Raw genomic sequence first — 19,163 nt, 5'->3', positions numbered from 1 at the left:
TCCAGGAATTATATATTCATGGTCCTGCTCAGGATGACTAGGGGTGAGGATGGTGGATGGGTGGCCAATGTGACACCCATTCTCAAAAAGAGAGACTGTCTACATTGCTCATGATTTCCTTTAGTGTCGTTGAATATAGTCTAATTAGTTTCAGTTTGATGCTAATCCCTCTTGTTGGCTCCTGTCCCTATTTGATGCCGGTAGGATATTAATAAGAAGCCCTGGTGATAGCTGAATGGCAGCCAGTTTTACATTGCGCGATTTAACCTCTTCATAGGGCTGCATATTCACCACTAACTTGCTGATGTGGCTGAGCTGTTTCTCACTGCTGAGATGTGAATGTTCGTCTTGTATCTGATTGTACGACAAAAAACAACTTTTATTAGTACAATAGGAGTGGAAACTTTGCATTTGTATTTGCAACACAATAAAAAAAAGAGTCCTTAGAGAATGAGTAGGAAATCTGACCTGGATCCCACCCTTGTGCAGCCAACTTGGGTCACACTCTTACTCTGTGGAGCAATATCCCACCTGCTGCTCACATTGGCAGTCTGGCTGATGCTGGGAACCAACCTTGTGGATGGGGTAATTTGCCTGAATTGAATCCACTCTGGCATGTGATGCTGGAGTTTGGAATAATGAACTGTTATCTGTTGTGTTCTGTGATATAATTGTTGTAATGATGTACACAAAACATATAGTTGTTTAACTATAAAGATGATTTATTAACAAACATGTGGAAAAGATAACTAATAAACTACAATACAGACGATGGCTACTGAATGAATTCAGTGAATTCTCCTGGAGCTACTTTAAGTGCGACTGTCTTCTTGTACAACTTACTACCAACTGCCGAGTGTCCCGAGTCATGTGGTAGATCTCTAACGCCACTTGCTGGTTGGAGGTCGTACCGATTGATATGTACATGCATATCACCACATTATTCACCCACTTTTATTATCTCATTCTTCTTGGGGAGGGGGCAGAGGGAGGTTGTGGTGGCAGGTGAGTTAGGCAGTGTTTATTGTTGTGTAGTGCTAGAAAGTGGAACGCTTCTCCACATTCTCCATCGCAAATCACAACAAAACCTCCAACACTGCTCTCAGTGTTAGAGACCCCACTAATACATCAACTTAACATTTGCAACCTCTCTGTGCGATTTTTCAAACTGATATTAAAGGCTAACAGTGTCAAGTAAGCTGAATGCTTCTCTTTTCCGGCTAAAACCATGGTTGTTCGAAGGTTTTGTTGAACTGCCTTCACCATGCACTCAATCCCAACATCAAAGAGGCAGAATAATAAAGGACTTGATAAACTCAGAAACAAAACAGGCCTTTCATTTTGACCAAATACACACCCTCTCCTCCCAAAATGTCCCTTCCCTATTTTCCCTTACATCATCATTTCCTCGCCATTACTCCCATATTCTCCCACCAGTTAAATCAAGCTGGTGGAGTGGTCGGCAGCCTGGCTGCTGCCACCTCTGAGGGGAGCCAACAGGGGTGACATGAGAGCATACTGTGGGAAAACAACTTGGGACAATTTTAATCCCCCTTTCCCAACAGGAACTCACCGGATTGGGTGGAATGTCAAATTGCCCCCCCATTGCCTCTGCTCACACCTCCGTTTGACCAAAATGAGAATCTCGCCCTGTAGGGAAATGATGAGCCTGAACTCAAGTCACACAATGAAAAACAACACACTCAGTGCCATTTTAATCACCTTATTCTCGGAGGTGGGGGAAAACCAGGGGATTTAAAGTCACCGTGAAGATTATTCCTGCTGGAGAACGGAAGACTTTTACATCCATTCTGGATAATGCACCCTCCCCTACCTTCACAAGAGAAGAAAACCTTTTCCGAGACAATGTGCGTTTCCATTTCTCACACCAACCTCCCTGTGCCCTAAACGTTCTGCCATGAAATGTGACGGCTGCTATCATTTTCAAATACCTTTGCCAACACAAGAGTTAAAATGCCAAAGGGGGAATCCTTAAGAATCCCATCCTTAGAGGCATAAGAGCCTTTAATATGCACTCCAGACTGGTAACAAAGATAGCTCTGCTGTTTTCAGCTGGAAGCGAGATATATTTGTACTGAGCTGTGTAGGAAGTGAAATGAATTATTACTACAATGAACAGACAGTTAAATGCATTGGTGTGCTGGTATAGAGCTGAACTAATAGTGAAACAGCTACATTCAGTCTCAGCATCAGAGACCATCATACTTACTAACATGTTCCTTTTCCACAGCCAATACTCCTTAACATCTTGAAGTTCCCCAAGATTGTGTAACCAATCACTCATTTCCTAAATTTAAGACAGCAACATTATATGGTTAAGAGTTTGAATAAACATTGTTTTAAAAAAAAATTTCCCCCATGTGCACCTTTCTCCTCCTGCTTAGTTTTGGGCAGTGTTGCTGGATTAAATGACTATCCCTTCCGAGACTTCTATTCCTTGTTGCTAAGAGGTGTAGAATTGTGAAATAGACTCACAGACTTATTTGTCAGTATGCCTTCCTGATTGGTCCCTTGTTCGACAGCTCAACGATGAGCCATGGGAATAAACTGAGCAGGTGAGCCAGTCTTCCGATTAGGCACGTTACAGCTGTTAAGGAATGGGTACACAGCACTCGGGAATCATCGTCAACTTCAACAAATTTAGACTGTGACCTGTCCGAAACGTGTATTGCCTCAATGCAAAACAATCCCTCCCCCGCCCTCCCCCTGGAGTATCAGTCTAGATCTTTGTGCTCACATCCTCACAGTGAGATGGAACCCACAACCTTTTGAGTCGGAGATGAGAGCACTACCAATTGTTGCACGGCTGAAGAATTCTCCTGGTGTCGTTGGCCAACATTAAACCCTTAAATAACACCATTTAAAAAAAAGAGCTTGTAATGATCTATTTCTGTTTATGGGAGCTTGCGCTTGCCCTGTGAACACTGGCTGCTGTGTTTCCTACAATAGCGACTATGCTTCAAACAAATTGGATGGAAATTTGGGGTAATTAAATTGGGGTAATTAATTGGTGTGAAGTTCGACTCTTTCTTTCTTCTACACATAAGAAATTAATTTCTCACATTTCATTAATCTGACATAGCCTCAACTTCCTGAGGTATAATTCAATGCAAAACGTATTGCTGGGATGAACATGGAACTGAAAATACCTTGGCTGTTATAGTTTTGTAGTCAATCGGTTTCTGTTTGGATTCCTGTTTATATGCCAGGATAGTAGGTAGTCCAACACTGGACAGCGTGTAAAGAGGAGGCCGAAACAACTTCTCAGAATCTTGATCAATAAACTTCAATAAAGAGACACTAGTTACTATCAGGAAAAAAAACACATGCAAAGAGACTGTGGAGCAAATTAACAGTTGATGTGTTTGGTGAACGTGTAATGATGAGGAGGCATGACTATATGTCACTGTGAGACTTGAGTGACCTCCCACACCAGCTCTTGTGGATCTCTTGTAACCCTACATCTGCAACTCGCATTGCTGTGCCTTGGGGAATTGTGCAAGATGTTCTACTTGGGTTGACCATCGATGAAAATCCTAATAAATGTAGCACTAGGAGTATCTTTAACTGCCCAATATCTAGAGTACCCAATTCATTTTTTTTCCAATTAAGGGGCAATTTAGCGGGCCAATCCACCTACCCTGCACACCTTTGGGCTGTGGAGGCGAAATCCACGCGAACACAGGGAGAAGGTGCAAACTCCATATGGACAGTGACCCAGGGCCGGGATCGAACCTGGGACCTCGGCGCTGTGAGGCAGCAGTGCTAACCACTGCACCACCGTGCTGCCCTTAAACACGTTTTTTAAGGTAAAACAGGAAAACATGTTTTGGCTTCAATATGAACCAGGAACTGTTTCAGTCAACTTTGCAATCCTCTACGTATTTAAGTATTAATTATACTTTATACATAAAATGTACCAAAGTACAATACATGGCTGTTCAAAGTTGCCATTACATAAAGTGCAAAACAGATGTTCCTTTCAATACAGTATGCTACTCACCACATTTAAATTACAGTTAATATCTACAATATTCATCACATGTCAAACATACGGCACAATTTCCAGGTTTTCCATAATTTCCAATCCTTTGTTATACTATGGGAGAGGGACCATGGACCATAAGGCCACAAGACATAGGAGCAGAATTTGGCCACTCGGCCCATCGAGTCTGCTCCTCCATTCAATCATGGCTGAAATTTTTCTGATCACCATTCTCTTGTCTTCTCCCCATAACCCCTATTCCTCTTATTAATCAAGAACCTATCTTCTATGTTTTAAAGACACTCCGTGATTTTGCCTCCACAGCCTTCTTGTAAACTAAAATGGGAAAGATGTAATTTGAAACATGAAGGTCTGATAAAACCCGAAGGAATATGAGAAAAAGTAAGCAAAAATCCCACAAAGGGTTAACAGCATTCAGAAAAGAGGGTTTGAAATGTAGACAGCCTTTATCACACAGGCGTTAAGGGAACAGCTCGAAAACAGATTATGCTGTAATCTGGTACCTTTCTTTCAAATTAGAGAAATTCTAGCAAATTAAGTTTTTAGTTACATAAAGGGAACGGTATTCCACCCTTTTATAGAAGTTAATTAGTTTAGCAAACAAGTGATTAGAATTGCCAGAATCTTAAGTGAATTACGTGAAATAATGTGCATTTGTGAATAATAGAAACTTCATGTCATCAGTTAAAAGTGGAAGTCTGGAGATAACGGTTGAGTCTACTAAGGCATAAATTAACACCAAGCAGGAATCAGTTTAAACATGACGAGAATCGGATGTATCACTCTAAGATTTGACAAGTATCAAAGCATTTTTTTTACCAATGCTTATCATTGAAACATCCTCTTGTTAGGCATGATGGAAATTAGATTATTACAATGGACAAACAAAATTACATAAATAAGCAGAAGATATTACTTGAAGATAATATCTCGTAACCAGCACGGCTGTTAGAAGGGTAATAAATATCCTGAATCGCTAGCAGTCAAACATTTCCAGCTCTCAGAGCTGCTTCGGTAGATGGGAATGACTGAATGCAGGAGCCGAACAGGGGATCGAAGTTACTGAGAACACCCACAGATAAGAAGAGATTGTCAAGGGGGCCACGAAGGTCTGAACAACTGGAACGGAAATTCCAGACGCAAGATTTTTTAAAAACTTGTTGTAAAGACAGTGATGTTATCTTCTAAAGTAAAATAAAGTAAGTTATAAACTCACTTTAACCTGAAATAGTGGTTATTACAAAATATCGAAAAGTATACTGTACTATTATGTCAGAAAGGCTGGACTCAGGATCGAAGCTATTGATTGTAAGTAGATAAAATCTTCTTTGTAGATATAGGTTATACCGGGAATAACTTGAAATATTAGTTTGACCTGAATAGCACCTTCTTAAGTCTGCATTAAGGAGTCAGGGAGTGAAAATCCTTGTACACCATTTAGAAAATCATTTTGACCCTTTTTTGGTTTAGGGGGAGATTTCTAATAAAAGTGGTGATTTAAATTGATTCTGCGGCATACAGTTCCACAGATTCACCACCCTCCGGTTGAATAAATGCCTCCTCATCTCAGCTTCAAAGGATCATCCCTTTAGTCTGAGGTTGTCCTCTGGTTCCAATTTTTTCTACAAGTGGAAACATCCTCTCCACATCCACTCTATCCAGACCATGCAGTATTTTGTAAGTTTCAATAAGATTCCCTCTCATCCTTCTAAATTCCAACGAGTACAGACCCAGAGTCCTCAACCGTTCCTCATATGACAAACTCTTCATTCCAGGGATCATTCTTGTGAACCTCCTCTGGACCCTTTCCAAGGCCAGCACATCCTTCCTTAGATAGGGGGCCCAAAACTGCTCACATACTCCAAATGGAGTCTGACCATACAGCCTCCAAAGTACATCCCTGCTCTTGTATTCTAGCCCTCTCAACCTGAATGCTAACTTTACATTTACCTTTCTAATTGCCAACTGAACCTGCACGTTAACCTTAAGAGAATGTTGAACAAGGACTCCCAAGTCCCTTTGTGCTTCTGATTTCCTAAGCATTTCCCCAGTTAGAAAATAGTCTATGCCTCCATTCCTCCTTCCAAAGTGCATAACCTCGCACATTTCCACATTGTATTCCATCTGCCACTTCTTTGCCCATTCTCCTAGCCTTCTGGCTAGGTCCAGGTCCTTCTGCAGCTCCCCTGCTTCCTCAATACTACCTGTCCCTCTACAGATCTTTGTACCATCTGCAAACTTAACAACAGTGCCCTCAGTTATTTCTTCCAGATCGTTAATGTGTATTATGAAATATGGTGGTCCCAGCAATGACCCCTGAGGCACACAGAACTTACAGTGCAGAAGGAGGCAATTCAACCCATCGAGTCTGCACCAGCCCTTGGAAAGAGAACCCTAATTAAGCCCACACCTCCACCTTATCCCCTTAATCCAGTAACCCCACCTAACCTTTTTGGACACCAACGGCAATTGATCATGGCCAATCCGCCTAACCGGCACATCTTTGGACTTGTGGGAGGAAACCGGAGCACCCGGAGGAAACCCACGCAAGCACGAGGAGAACGTGCAGACTCCGCACAGTCAGTGACCCAAGCCGGGAATCGAACCTGGGACACTGGAGTTGTGAAGCAACAGTGCTAACCACTGTGCTACTGTGCCGCCCTAAGTCACCAGTAGTCACCCTGAAAAAGACCTTTATCCCCACTCTCTGCCTTCTGCCAGCCAGCCAATCCTCTATATATGCCAGGATCTTACCCTTAACACTATGGGCTCTTAACTTATTTAACCGTCTCCTATGTGGCACCTTGTCAAAGGACTTCTGGAAATCTAAATAAATCACATCCACTGCTTCTCCTTTGTCTAACTTCCTTGTTACCTCCTCAAAGAACTCTTAACAGATTTGTCAGACATGACCTCCACTTGACGAAGCCGTGCTGACTCAGTCCTATTTTATCATGCACTTCCAAGTACTCCGCGATCTCATCTTTAATAATGGACTCTAAAATCTTGCCAATGACCGAAGTCAGGCCAGAAGTTTCCCATCTTCTGCCTCCCACCCTTCTTGAATAGCTGTGTAACGTTAGCCACTTTCCAGTCCTCTGGGACCCTCCCTGCCTCCAGCGATTCCTGAAAGATCACAGACAATGCCTCCACAATCTCCTGAGCTACCTCTTTTAGAACCCTGGAGTGTAGTCCATCTGGTCCAGGTGATTTATCCACCTTCAGACCTTTCAGATTCCCCAGAACCTTCTCATTAGTGATGGCCACTACACTCACCTTTGCCCCCTGATTCTCCTAGAACTCCGGCATCCCACTGGTGGCTCCACCATGAAGACAATACAAAATAACTATTCAGACCAGAGTATGGAGTGAGGCACTGCATAGGGTAAACGGGACCACCACTTGTGCAAGGATGAGCCTGCTGCAGTTTAAGGTGGTGCACAGGGTGCATATGACTCGGGCTATGATGAGTGGGTTCTTTCAGGGGGGTAGCAGATGAGTGTGTGAGGTGCTGGCAGGGGCCAGCAAATCACGCGCAGATGTTTTGGGGTTGCAAAAAAGATTCTGGGCGGGAGTGTTCGCGGTCTTAGCCAGGGTAGTGGAGGAGGAGGTGGACCATACCCTTTGGTGGGGATATTTGGGGTTTCAGATAAGCAGGAGCTCATGGAGAGGAGGAAGGCCTATGTCGTGGTCTTCGCCTCTCTGATTGCACGGCTGCGAATCTTGCTGGAGTGACGGTCGGCATCGCCACCAGGGGTAGCGGCTTGATTGGGTGATCTGTACAACTTCCTGCGGTTAGAGAAGATAAAGTAGGAGTTAAGGGGCTCAGCAGGGGGTTTGAGAAAATGTGGGGGATGTTTGTGACCATGTTTGTGGAGCTGTTCGTCGCGGGGGGCGGGGGGCGGGGGGGGGGGGGGGGGGAAAGAGGAGAAAAATCTGTAGACTGTATAGTTAATTGTTGGGAAGTATGTTTCCCGGGGTGTTTATTTGCTGTAACCTGTTTTGATACATGTTTGTAACAAAATACATATATCGAAGAAAAGCGTGAAGGCCATCTTGCCAATTGGCCTACCCGCCAACTTTTAAAAAATTTTTAAAAATATGTTTTATTGAAAATTTTTTCCCAAACAACAATTTTTCCCCTCTTACAAAGCAAACGCAACAATAACAATACAGAAATTTTTAACAATACACAAGTAACAAAACCCCTTTATCTTTGACCTAAACTAAACTAAACCCCCCCCTTCCCCCTGGGTTGCTGCTGCTGGTCATCTGTCTTCCCTCTAACGTTCCCCTAGGTAGTCGAGAAATGGCTGCCACCGCCTGGTGAACCCTTGAGCCGATCCTCTCAGGGCAAACTTTATCTGCTCCAGTTTAATGAACCCCGCCATATCATTTACCCAGGCCTCCAGTCCGGGGGAAAGAGGCCTCCTGCCACATGAGTAGGATCCTGCGCCGGGCTACTAGGGACGCAAAGGCCACAACGTCGGCCTCTTTCGCCTCCTGCACTCCCGGCTCTTCCGCAACTCCAAATAGAGCTAACCCCCAGCCTGGTTTGACCCGGGCCTTCACCACCCGCGAAATCACTCCCGTCACTCCCTTCCAATACCCTTCCAGTGCCGGGCACGCCCAAAACATATGTGCGTGGTTTGCCGGGCTCCCGCCACACCTCCCACATTTGTCCTCCACTCCAAAGAACCTGCTCAATCTTGCTCCCGTTATGTGTGCTCTATGTAGCACCTTAAATTGAATCAGGCTAAGCCTGGCGCATGAGGAAGAGGAATTTACCCTGCTTAGGGCATCAGCCCACATACCCTCCTCTATCTCCTCCCCTAGTTCTTCTTCCCACTTTCCTTTTAGTTCGCCCACCGACTCCTCCCCCTCTTCCCTCATCTCTCGGTAAATCTCTGACACCTTGCCCTCTCCGACCCACACCCCTGAAAGCACCCTGTCCTGTATCCCCTGTGTCCTACCCGCCAACTTTAAAGGCAGATGGCCAACGTAAACTCTCGGTCAATTGGTGTTTAATTCATTTGAATTGGGTTCTTGATTGTTGGCAGGTGAGCTTCCGACTCGCATGTCCGACTCACGTGAGCGCCTCCTTATGGTGGCCATAATCGCATAAGGCCGTGATGACGTTGGGACACACACCTGCCGTCATCTCGCATGATCTTATGCGCTTCTGGACTGGGCGCGCACCCAAAATCTATCGGTAAATTTCTGTCCTTGCAAATCCTTGCAATTTTGGAGACTTGACTATATCAATTCACTCCTGACTGGTATCCCACATTCTGCCCTCTGTAAATTTGAAGTCACCCAAAACCCTGATGCCAGTGTCCTTACTCACACTAAACCCATTCCCCGATCACCCCTCATGCACACTGACCTATATTGGCTTCCGGTCAAGCTGCAACTTGATTTTAAAATTCACATCCTTATTTTCAAATTCCTCCAGGGCCTTTTCCTATCTTTGTAATCGGCTCCATCCCGCCAAACCTTGGATCTCAAAGGTGCCCTTTTTCAAACATTTAAATGTAATATGTAGCAATGCAGAAACATATCCATGGTATTTGCCCATAATGATGAACGGCTGTCTGACTTTTCTACTTTCCCAGATGCAGTTTGAAACATGATGTGACAGATGTATGAAAAATATATGCATCTTATTATAGATTGTCTTAATGTTTTTTTTTGCTGATGCAAGACCAGAAATAGCTGCCAGCCATTTAACTTGTAGGGAAGAGCAAATGAGCAGTAGATGATCTATCACTTGTAGCACACCAGATAACTGCACAAAAAGAATGGGTTGAAAGAATAAGAGGATCAAGGGTTATGGGGAGAAGGCAGGAGAATGGGGATGAAAAAAATATCAGCCATGACTGAATGACGGAGCAGACTCGATGGGCTGAGTGGCCTAATTCTGCTCCTATGTCTTATGGTCTTATATATCTGCGCTCCTCAGATTCCAGCCTCTTGAGCACCCCTACTTTAATCGCTTCATTGTGGGCCATGCCTTCAAACTGCCTGGTCCTAAACTCTAGAATTCTCTCCTTTAACCTCCCCATCACCTCACCTCATTTTCGTCCTTTAAGACACTTCTTGAAACCTACCTTTTTGACCCAACATTTGGACATCTGCCCTAATATCTCCTGACATGGCTTAGTGTCTAGTTTTGACCATATAATGCTCCAGTGGGATCTTTTAGTAGGTTATTGGCACTACATAAGTAACTTAAGTTGCCGTTATTTCTGGTCGCTATTCAGAGGACATTGGCTGGACAGAGCATCTCTCCCTCTGCTCGATCGGAGAAACACGTGCTTCACACAGACAGGAACATGTCGTCTTGGTCGATATGGCAGAGCCACTGAGGGAATTTAAATTTAATCGTGTCTGGATACAAAATCAGATCATAGAGAATAATAAACAAGATGTTGGCTTTATTAACTAACGATGTAAAGTGAAGATGTAAATATTTCATCACAATGGAAGCTTCCAGCGATTGTTCTGCTGTTCTTGCTTTTATTATCAGGAGCACCCTTAAATACAAAATGAAGAAGGAGCATAGATTGGGAGTGGATGTGTGGGGTAGATTTGAAGGAAGATACCGTGTAGCATGTTCTCGGCTGATTCTTGAAATGGATGTGCTATTCTGAAGAAAGGTTGTAAAACTGCAGCCTGTCGCAGATCAAGGGAATACGTGCATCTGAATCAGTTCACCGTGTATAAAACCTATGCGGTATTGAAAGACTGGCCGAACTGAGGGAGCACAGAGTTTTTGTAGCCTATTATCTGTCAGTGAATTGAGGTACTGATCTGAAGCAGTGCACAGCATGAGAAACATGCTGTCTGCTGAAGTCAGATGGGTCCATTTAAAGGGCGCAATGTATACAGCCTGCACTATATTGGAGGAACAGCATGTCAGACCCACACTGTACTGTATATTAGTGCATCTATCAGACGGTGTGCACAGGAGGATGTGGGGTGGCACGGTGGCACAGTGGTTAGCACTGCTGCCTTACTGTGCCATGGATCCAGATTCAATTCCAGCCTGGGCCACTGTCTATGTGGAGTTTTTCCATCTCCCCATGTCTGCGTGGTTTCCTCTGGGTGCTCCGGTTTCCTCCCACAATCCAAAGATGTGCAGGTTAGATGGATTGGCAGTGCTAAATTGCCCCTTAGTGTCCAGGGATGTGCGGGTAAGTGGGGTTACAGGGATAGGGCGGGAGCCGGGTTAGGATGCTCTTTCAGAGGGCTAATGTAGACTCGATAGACCGAATGGTCTCCTTCGGCACTGTAGGGATTCTTTGTGCATTGTGGATATATTAAAGTTAGATGTGTCAATCTGAAGCCATCCATAATGTGTGCAGCTGATGATAGAAGGATACACAATCCCTTTATTCTGAAAGGGTTTAATGTGAACCCCGAGCAGCAGTGAGTCACATTGCATACCTCAGAATGAACAATCAGGCCGTCAAGGCTCCCTTTTGAGGTTGCGTCACTGACATCACCTTCCAAGATTGAATCAGTCTCTTTCTCTGAAACCAATACAGAACAATAAGTGTCCCAACCTCTGCTTTCTAGGCAACACAAGCTGGGCGGTGTTTTACTAAAACTTAACAATTCTTGAGTTGCATCATTCAATGAGACTGCACAGCTACACTTGACTCACCAGTTAATCTACTTATTGAACTGTTAATAGAAGTGATTTAAAATCCGTTTGTGACTACAGTAATCACCATGCAAGCAAATAGGGAAATTTCCCCCGTCTATAAGCACCCTGTAGAGACTACTGAAGGATCTGGAGATGAGGAAACACACTTAGGTGGGCTCGTGCCCTCACATGTTCATTCGAATTGCCAGTACAAAATACCTTTAATGCTATTTTGTTGCTGGAAAACGTGCCTGTGCTTTTGTATGGTACTCATCATCAAAGATGCAGCTGTTACAGCTCTTCTGGCACTAACCAGTTGGGATGTAACAATGGAAATTCAGGACAAAAATCAGATTTCCCTGACAGTTCATGGACAATGCTTCAGCTTCTGTGAGCAAGTGGGTCGGCAGCTTCTGTGAGCAAGTGAAACTCCATCTAGTGGTAGAAATGCATAGCTGTGTGTGTGACAGTTCTGTCACAGAATAGTGATGCCCAAATTAGACTTGCGTGCAACATATATTGCAAATCTATCATCAGTTCTGGTCTCCGGATCAAAAAAAACCATATAGAGGTACCAGAGAAAATGATTTTGAAGAGTGAGACCGGAACTGGAAGGTTATACTTGTCAGGAGCAATTAAACGAGCTGGAGCTCTTTTCGCTAGAGAGGAGAAGGTGGAGGTGGCCCCAGATAGGGAGATTGTTAAAAATGTAAGGGGCTTTGGTAGGATATACATGGAGATTATGTTTCCACTTGTGGGGGAATTCAAAACTAGGGGTCATAAATATTCAGGAGAAACTCCTCTACCTAGAGAGTGGTTAAAATGTGGATCTTGCTCCCATGTGGCGTAGTTCAGACGATTCATCTTTAAGGCGTAATTAGGTAAGAGCATGAAGAGCTGGAACAGAGGGAGGTTATTCCCAAGGATGAAATGAAGTAGGGTAGGAGGAGGCTTGTGTAGAGCATAAATACTGTACTGTTGGGTCAAACAAAGCGTTTTTGTGCTGGAAATTCTATGTAATATAATAGGGATTGTTAGAAGGTTAAGTTGGCGCTTATCATGCTGTGGACCGTTTTAGGAACCACATGAACAGCCGGGTATGTGTTAGACAGACCTGAAATTCCCCAGTTTAATGCTGAGCGATGGCCGATCTCAGCTAAGTCGCAATGTTAAGGGGTTTGCAATTGACCCCAGTGCCTTGAGCTAGTGAGAACAAAATAGTTGAGATTCGTAATACTTTATATAAACATGATCCCCTGATGCCTGTTGTGTTGCAGGATTGGTGATCAATCACAGAACTGATTTTGAGATTGAGGTGTGATTCAAATATCAAGTTTGAATCTTTGTGGTAATCTCTGCTCTGAGCCACTTGATTGTGGGTTTCACGCACTCTCCTTATGACATCTCAGTGGGCATTTCAGTGCAGTCTTTTGGTGGAGGTATTAAACCGAGACCCCGCCTGCTCTCTCAGGTGGCATTATTTGAAAAAATAAAGCAAGGGACTCATTGCAGGTGTCCTGGCCAACATGTAACCATCAACCAACATCGTTAAAACAGACTGTCCAATTTTAGAGAGTGCGTGCTACACATTTTACCACAGTTACAGGTCGAGACCTCGGAAACTTGTACACTTCCTTACATAAGAACGAGGAGCTCAATGGCAGGTCCGAGGTCAATCCTGTTGGAGGACAAGGAAGTTGGCTGGGACGAAGCGTTACAGCGGCAATAGGTCCTGGTCAACATAGTACATTGCTGGGCCTGTTACCTTATTGGGTCGTCCTGGGTTTAGTTTGGTTGTGGGTGCTGAGGGTGAGCAGGGGTGGGTCGTTTTGCTGCACTTATATCTGCCACTTACTCCGCCTGACAGGTGTTCCATTCATGTTGAGACTACCTTGGTTCTTGAGGATGTTGGATACTACCCCATTGGTGGGATGGGGTGGATGGGTTGGTGGGTGGCACTGGGGGTGGTTAGTGGGTGGCAGTGGGGTGGTTGAGTGAGGACGGTTGAATGATAGCCCCTTAAAATTGGTCAACTAGTGACAGAATATTAATTTATATCTATCGACGTACCTTCGTTCGCAGAGCTAAAATATGCTGATAGTTGGCTAAAGAATTCTGATTCACTTTTGTCCAATTTCCCTTGAGGCACGATCAAAAAAAAGGATTAAATTCAAATGAAAAAATATGTTAAAAAGCAGATTTTGTAGAAAGGAATTACTGCATTATATTCATGTCAAATTCCCCACATAACTCTGCTTCCATTGAACTGCTGTATCCCTTTTTGGAACTAATACACAATTAAAGGATCTGGCACTTACATACAATTTATAAATACACAAATTTTATATTTTAAGGCGATAACAGGACATGAAACTTTGTGTGCCAAAAAAACCTCATTTGAAAAAAACATTTCAGAAAATTACTTGTTGCTTGAGTACTTGCCAATGTGGGACTGAAAAGGGCGTGCGTAGTCTGCTATAAAAACCAGGATCCATCCACCACAGAGTGCCACTGCTGACCCTTGTCAAAGTCAAAGGGGGTCGGACATCATCTGGTTTAAGAGCACCTGGCAGAGATCTAGAGTCACTTGTGGTCCATTCCAGGAACAGTGTGCCTAGTCTCGGAAAAACCTTTCTAAGGGGACAAAATAAATGGCAAGGCTGAAATCCATAAATTGTTGGATTAATGGGCCATGATAGCTCAATAGTACACAGGCCAGCAATGGCAGGGACGTGGTGAAAACGTGCCTTAGAAAGAGCGCAATGCAGCCTTCCTAAATGGATACCTGTAATGAGGGCATTTGTCTGAGGAGAAATTTGAGCAACATTCCCTGGAATTTAAAATAGGAGCTGACTTCTTGAAATGCATACGATTCTTAAAGGGTTTGAAATGGTAGATGCTGGGAAGCTGTTCCCCCTGGCTGGACAATCTAGAACATGGGGTCAGAGTCTCAGAATACGAGGTTGGCAATATGGGACTGAGTTGAGGAGAATTTCTTTCACTCGGTTGTGAATCTTTGGAATTCTTTAACCCAGAAAGCTATGGATGCTCATTGTTGTGGACAGAGATCAAACGGTGAGTGAAGATAAGATCCAGCAGCTTATTAATTAAAGGAATTCAGACACCGCAAGTCTCAATCGTGTGACGGGGTGGGTTTGAGTTGAGAGCCATTGTGTTTTGGAACAGGTAAATGGTCAGGCCATTAATGCTTCATTGGGTACCAGGAGTCACAAACAGCTGCCTATGTCCTTGGAGACACAGTGGCCGGGTTTCTCCGTTCCAGAGCCAAAATGGAGAATTGGGACTGGCCCCAACAGGCAGAAGGAGCATCCCCGACATGCCATTCCATGTCATGGCAAAAAATAGGGTTTTCCGTGTTTTCCATGGCACACCGGGATCCGTTCTGGAATCAAAAGGGGGGGGGGGGGGGGGGGGGATCTAATCTCTTGGACAGTTCTTGCACCTCGGAGATCGGTAAAGGTGCTCCGATCTCCATTAGCTGCTGCAGCCCCCCTACCGCCCCCCCCCCCCCCCCCCCCCCCCCCCCCCGCCTGAATTGCAGGCAGGGCACCACCCACTCTATTCGCTGGCAAGGAACGCTCCCCACCGGGCCCACGTTCAGCCCCCCCTCTCCCAGATCCCCCATTCAGCCTCCCACTCATCCAGCAGACCTCCATTTCAGCCCACCTGACCCCCACAGACCGCCCCTTCATTCCCCCCTCATTCTGCCCCTTCAGGCCTTGCCCCTTGGCAGTGCCAACCTGGCACCTTGCACACCAAGGGCTGGCACAGTGGTAAGTACTCTCCCAAAAATATCACCCAGGGTGCTTTCTTCCTGGGAGGTGGGGAGTCAGATGGCTTCTGCCGGGGTGGAGGTCCCACAGTTGGAGCTCCTTTGGCTGCTCTCCCCATCCGCAGCCTTTAAAACCATTAAACAGTCACTCGGTATGTAAAAAATATGTCGACGTATGTATAAGGTTTTCCCATAATAAAGTGAAAATGGAGTCTTAGAGGTCTGCAGCACAGAAAAGATCCTTTGGCCCATTGCTTATGTATCAATCAAAAACACCCAACTATTATAATCCTATTTTCTAGCACTTGTCCCAAAGCCTTGTATGCCCTGGCATTGCAAGTGCACATCTAAATGCTTCTTAAATGTTATGAGGGTCTCTGCCTCCAGTCCCCTTTCAGGCAACGAATTCCAGACTCCCACCACCCTCTGGGTGAAAAGGTTTTCCTCATATCACCTCGAAACCTCCTGCCCATTTACTTAAATTTATGTTCCGCTGGTCATTGATCACTCCACCAAGGGGAAAGGTTTCTTCCTGTCTCCTCTACCTATGCCCCACATAATTTTATGCATCTCAATCATGGCCCCCCTCAGCTTCCTCTGCTCCAAGGAAAACAACCCCAGTCTAACCAGTCTCTCTTCATAGCTAAAACTCTCCAGCTCAGGCGACATCCTGGTAAATCTCCTCAGCACCCTGTCCAGTGCTGTGGATTCCACAACTGCACACAATACTCTAGCTGTGGCCCAACCACCATTTTATACAGTTCCAGCATAACCTCCCTGTTCTTAAACTCTAAGCCTCGCCTAATAAAGGCACTTAAATATTTTAATTTAAACAAAATAAATTTAGTGTACCCAATTCATTTTTTTTCCAATTAAGGGGCAATTTAGCGTGTTCAATCCACCTACCTTGCACATCTTTGGGTTGTGGGAGCAAAACCCACGCAGACACGGGGAGAGTGTGCCAACTCCACACGGACAGTGACCTAGAGCCAGGATCGAACCTGGGTCCTCGGCGCCGTGAGGCAACAGGGCTAACCCACTGCGCCACCGTGCTGCCCATAAATAAACATTTTATTGAGGTATTTTTTGGTTTTACAACAACGACAAAATAAACAATATACGTAAGTCTAGAAACATAGTGCAAAAAACCCCCAAAAAACCTGCTGCCTCCCTTGCAGGTCCTACCTTTATTAACCCCCTACTCTAAACTAAACTAACCCCCCCCCGCCCCTCTTCTGCTGACGATTAATTTTCTGCAAAGAAGTCGACGAACGGTTGTCACCTCCGGGCGAACCCTAACAGTGACCCTCTCAAGGCGAACTTGATTTTCTCCAAACAGAGAAAGCTAGCCATGTCAGTAAGCCAGGTGTCCGACTTCGGGGGCTTTGAGTCCCTCCAAGCTAATAGTATCTGTCTCTGGGCTACCAGGGAAGCAAAGGCCAGAACGTCTGCCTCTTTCTCCTCCTGGATTCCCGGATCTTCCGACACCCCGAAAACCGCCACCTCCGGATTCGGTGCCACCCTTGTTTTTATCACCGTGGACATGACGTCTGCAAACCCCTGCCAGAATCCTGAGCTTTGGGCATGTCCAGAACATATGGACATGGTTCGCTGGCCCTCCCGTGCACTTTGCACACCTGTCTTCTACACCAAAGAACCTGCCCATCCGGGCCACTGTCATGTGAGCCTGGTGAACGACCTAGAACAGCATCAGGCTGAGCCTGGCACAAGTTGTGGACGCGTTGATTCTACTCAACGCATCTGCCCGGAGACCATTCTCTATCTCTCCTCCTAACTCTTCTTCCCATTTGCACTTCAGCTCCTCTGTCTGTGTGTCCTCTGACCCCATGAGCTCCTTATAGATGTCAGAGACCTTCCCTTCTCCCACCCTCACTCTGGAAACTACCCTATCCTGAATCCCCTTTGGTGGTAGGAGCAGGAAGGTTGAGACCTGTCTACGTAGGAAGTCCCGCACCTGCAGGAACCTAAGTTTGTTTCCCCTCGCCAATCCAAATTTCTCCTCCAGCTCCCTCAAGCTAGTAAAGCTCCCTTCTATAAACATACCCCCATCCTCTCAATTCCTGCCCCCTGCCATCTCCGGAAACCCCCGTCCATCTTTCCCGGGGCAAACCGGTGGTTATTACAAATTGGGGACCAGACCGATGCTCCCTCTACTCCCACATGCTTCCTCCATTGTCCCCAGACTCTCAGAGCTGCCACCATCACGGGGCTGGTGGAGTACCGTGCCGGCAGGAATGGCAGAGGCGCCGTTATCAGCGCCCCCAAACTGGTGCCCTTACATGAAGCTGCCTCCATAGGCTCACATGCTGACCCTCCCCCCACCACCCACTTCCTTATCATGGCTATATTCGCCGCCCAATAATAGTTACTGAAATTTGGCAGCGCCAGCCCACCCTCTCCCTGGCTCCGCTCAATCATCCCCTTTTTTACTTGCGGGGTCTTGCCCGCCCATACAAAACCAGTGATAACTTTGTTAACCTGTTTAAAGAAGGAGCGCGTAATAAAGATGGGGAGGCACTGGAACACAAACAGGAATCTTGGAAGGGCTGTCATCTTCGCCGTCTGGACCCTCCCTGCTAGTGACAGCGGGAGCGCGTCCCACCTCCGAAAATCGTCCTTCATTTGGTCCACCAGACGGGCCAGATTAAGTTTGTGTAACTGTTCCCATTCCTGCGCCACTTGGATGCCTAGATACCTAAAACTTACCCCTACCACTCTAAACGGCAGTTCCCCCAATCGCCTCTCCTGTCCCCTTGCCTGGATCACAAACATCTCGCTTTTCCCCATATTCACTTTGTACCCCGAGAACCAGCCAAATTCCCCCAGAATCCTCATGATTTCTTCCATCCCCCCACTGGGTCCGACACATACAGGAGCAGGACGTCTGCGTAAAGTGAGACTCTGTGTTCCACTCCCCCCCCGGACCAACCCCTTCCAGCCCCTTGAGGCTCTCAGTGCAATTGCCAGCGGCTCTATAGCTAGCGCGAACAGTGGGGAGAGGGGGCACCCCTACCTCGTCCCCTGGTGTAGCCTAAAATAGTCCGATGTCGTCCTATTTGTCCGTATGGTCACCACAGGAGCCTGACACAACAAACTGACCCAGTCAATAAAGCCCCGTCCAAATCCGAACTGTCGCAGCACCTCCCACAAATATTCCCATTCTACTCGATCAAAAACCTTCTCTGCGTCCATTGCAACTACTACCTCCACCTCCCTACCTTCTGGGGGCATCATGATCGCATTTAGCAACCTTCTTACATTGGACACCAACTGCCTTCCCTTAATGTCTGGTCCTCCTCAATCACGTCTGGAACACAATCTTCAATCCTAGAGGGCAAAGTTTTGGCCAGCAGTTTGGCGTCCACATTCAATAGGGATATAGGCCTGTAGGACCCTCACAGCTCCAGATCCTTATCCCGCTTCAGAATCAGCGAGATCGTGGCCTGTGACATCGTCAGGGGAAGCACCCCTCTCTTCCTTGCCTCATTGAATGTCCTCGTCAACAATTGCCCCAATATCCCAGAGAACTTTTTTGTAGAACTCCACTGGGTACCTGTCCGGCCCCGGGGCTTTACCCGACTGCATGGCCTTCAGACCCTCCACTATCTCTTTGATCCCGATCGGGGCCCCCAGCCTTTCTACCAGTACCCTGTCCACCTTCGGGAAATTCA

The 19,163-nt window shown here is 45.8% G+C and overlaps 1 protein-coding gene across 6 annotated transcripts in view; it reads right to left on the bottom strand.

Annotated features, from left to right (window-relative positions):
* Positions 1-19,163, bottom strand: part of LOC140389586 (glutamate-rich protein 6) — a 90,502-nt gene that overhangs the window by 51,364 nt on the left and 19,975 nt on the right. For 3 of the 6 annotated variants that reach the window (XM_072473846.1, XM_072473841.1, XM_072473845.1), the window contains exons 4-8: positions 13,749-13,817; positions 11,477-11,562; positions 3,171-3,305; positions 2,231-2,308; positions 268-354 (exon numbers count right to left, since the gene is read on the bottom strand). In XM_072473846.1, the coding sequence (XP_072329947.1) occupies positions 268-354; positions 2,231-2,308; positions 3,171-3,305; positions 11,477-11,562; positions 13,749-13,817 (455 nt within the window). The remainder of the gene's footprint in view (positions 1-267; positions 355-2,230; positions 2,309-3,170; positions 3,306-11,476; positions 11,563-13,748; positions 13,818-19,163) is intronic. The other 3 variants (XM_072473842.1, XM_072473844.1, XM_072473843.1) reach the window with 3 other exon arrangements.

This window comes from Scyliorhinus torazame, chromosome 14 (assembly GCF_047496885.1).
Source record: "Scyliorhinus torazame isolate Kashiwa2021f chromosome 14, sScyTor2.1, whole genome shotgun sequence".
Classification (NCBI taxonomy): domain Eukaryota; kingdom Metazoa; phylum Chordata; class Chondrichthyes; order Carcharhiniformes; family Scyliorhinidae; genus Scyliorhinus; species Scyliorhinus torazame.
Note: the sequence above shows the minus strand (reverse complement) of the source record. Positions and strands in the feature narration are given on the sequence as shown.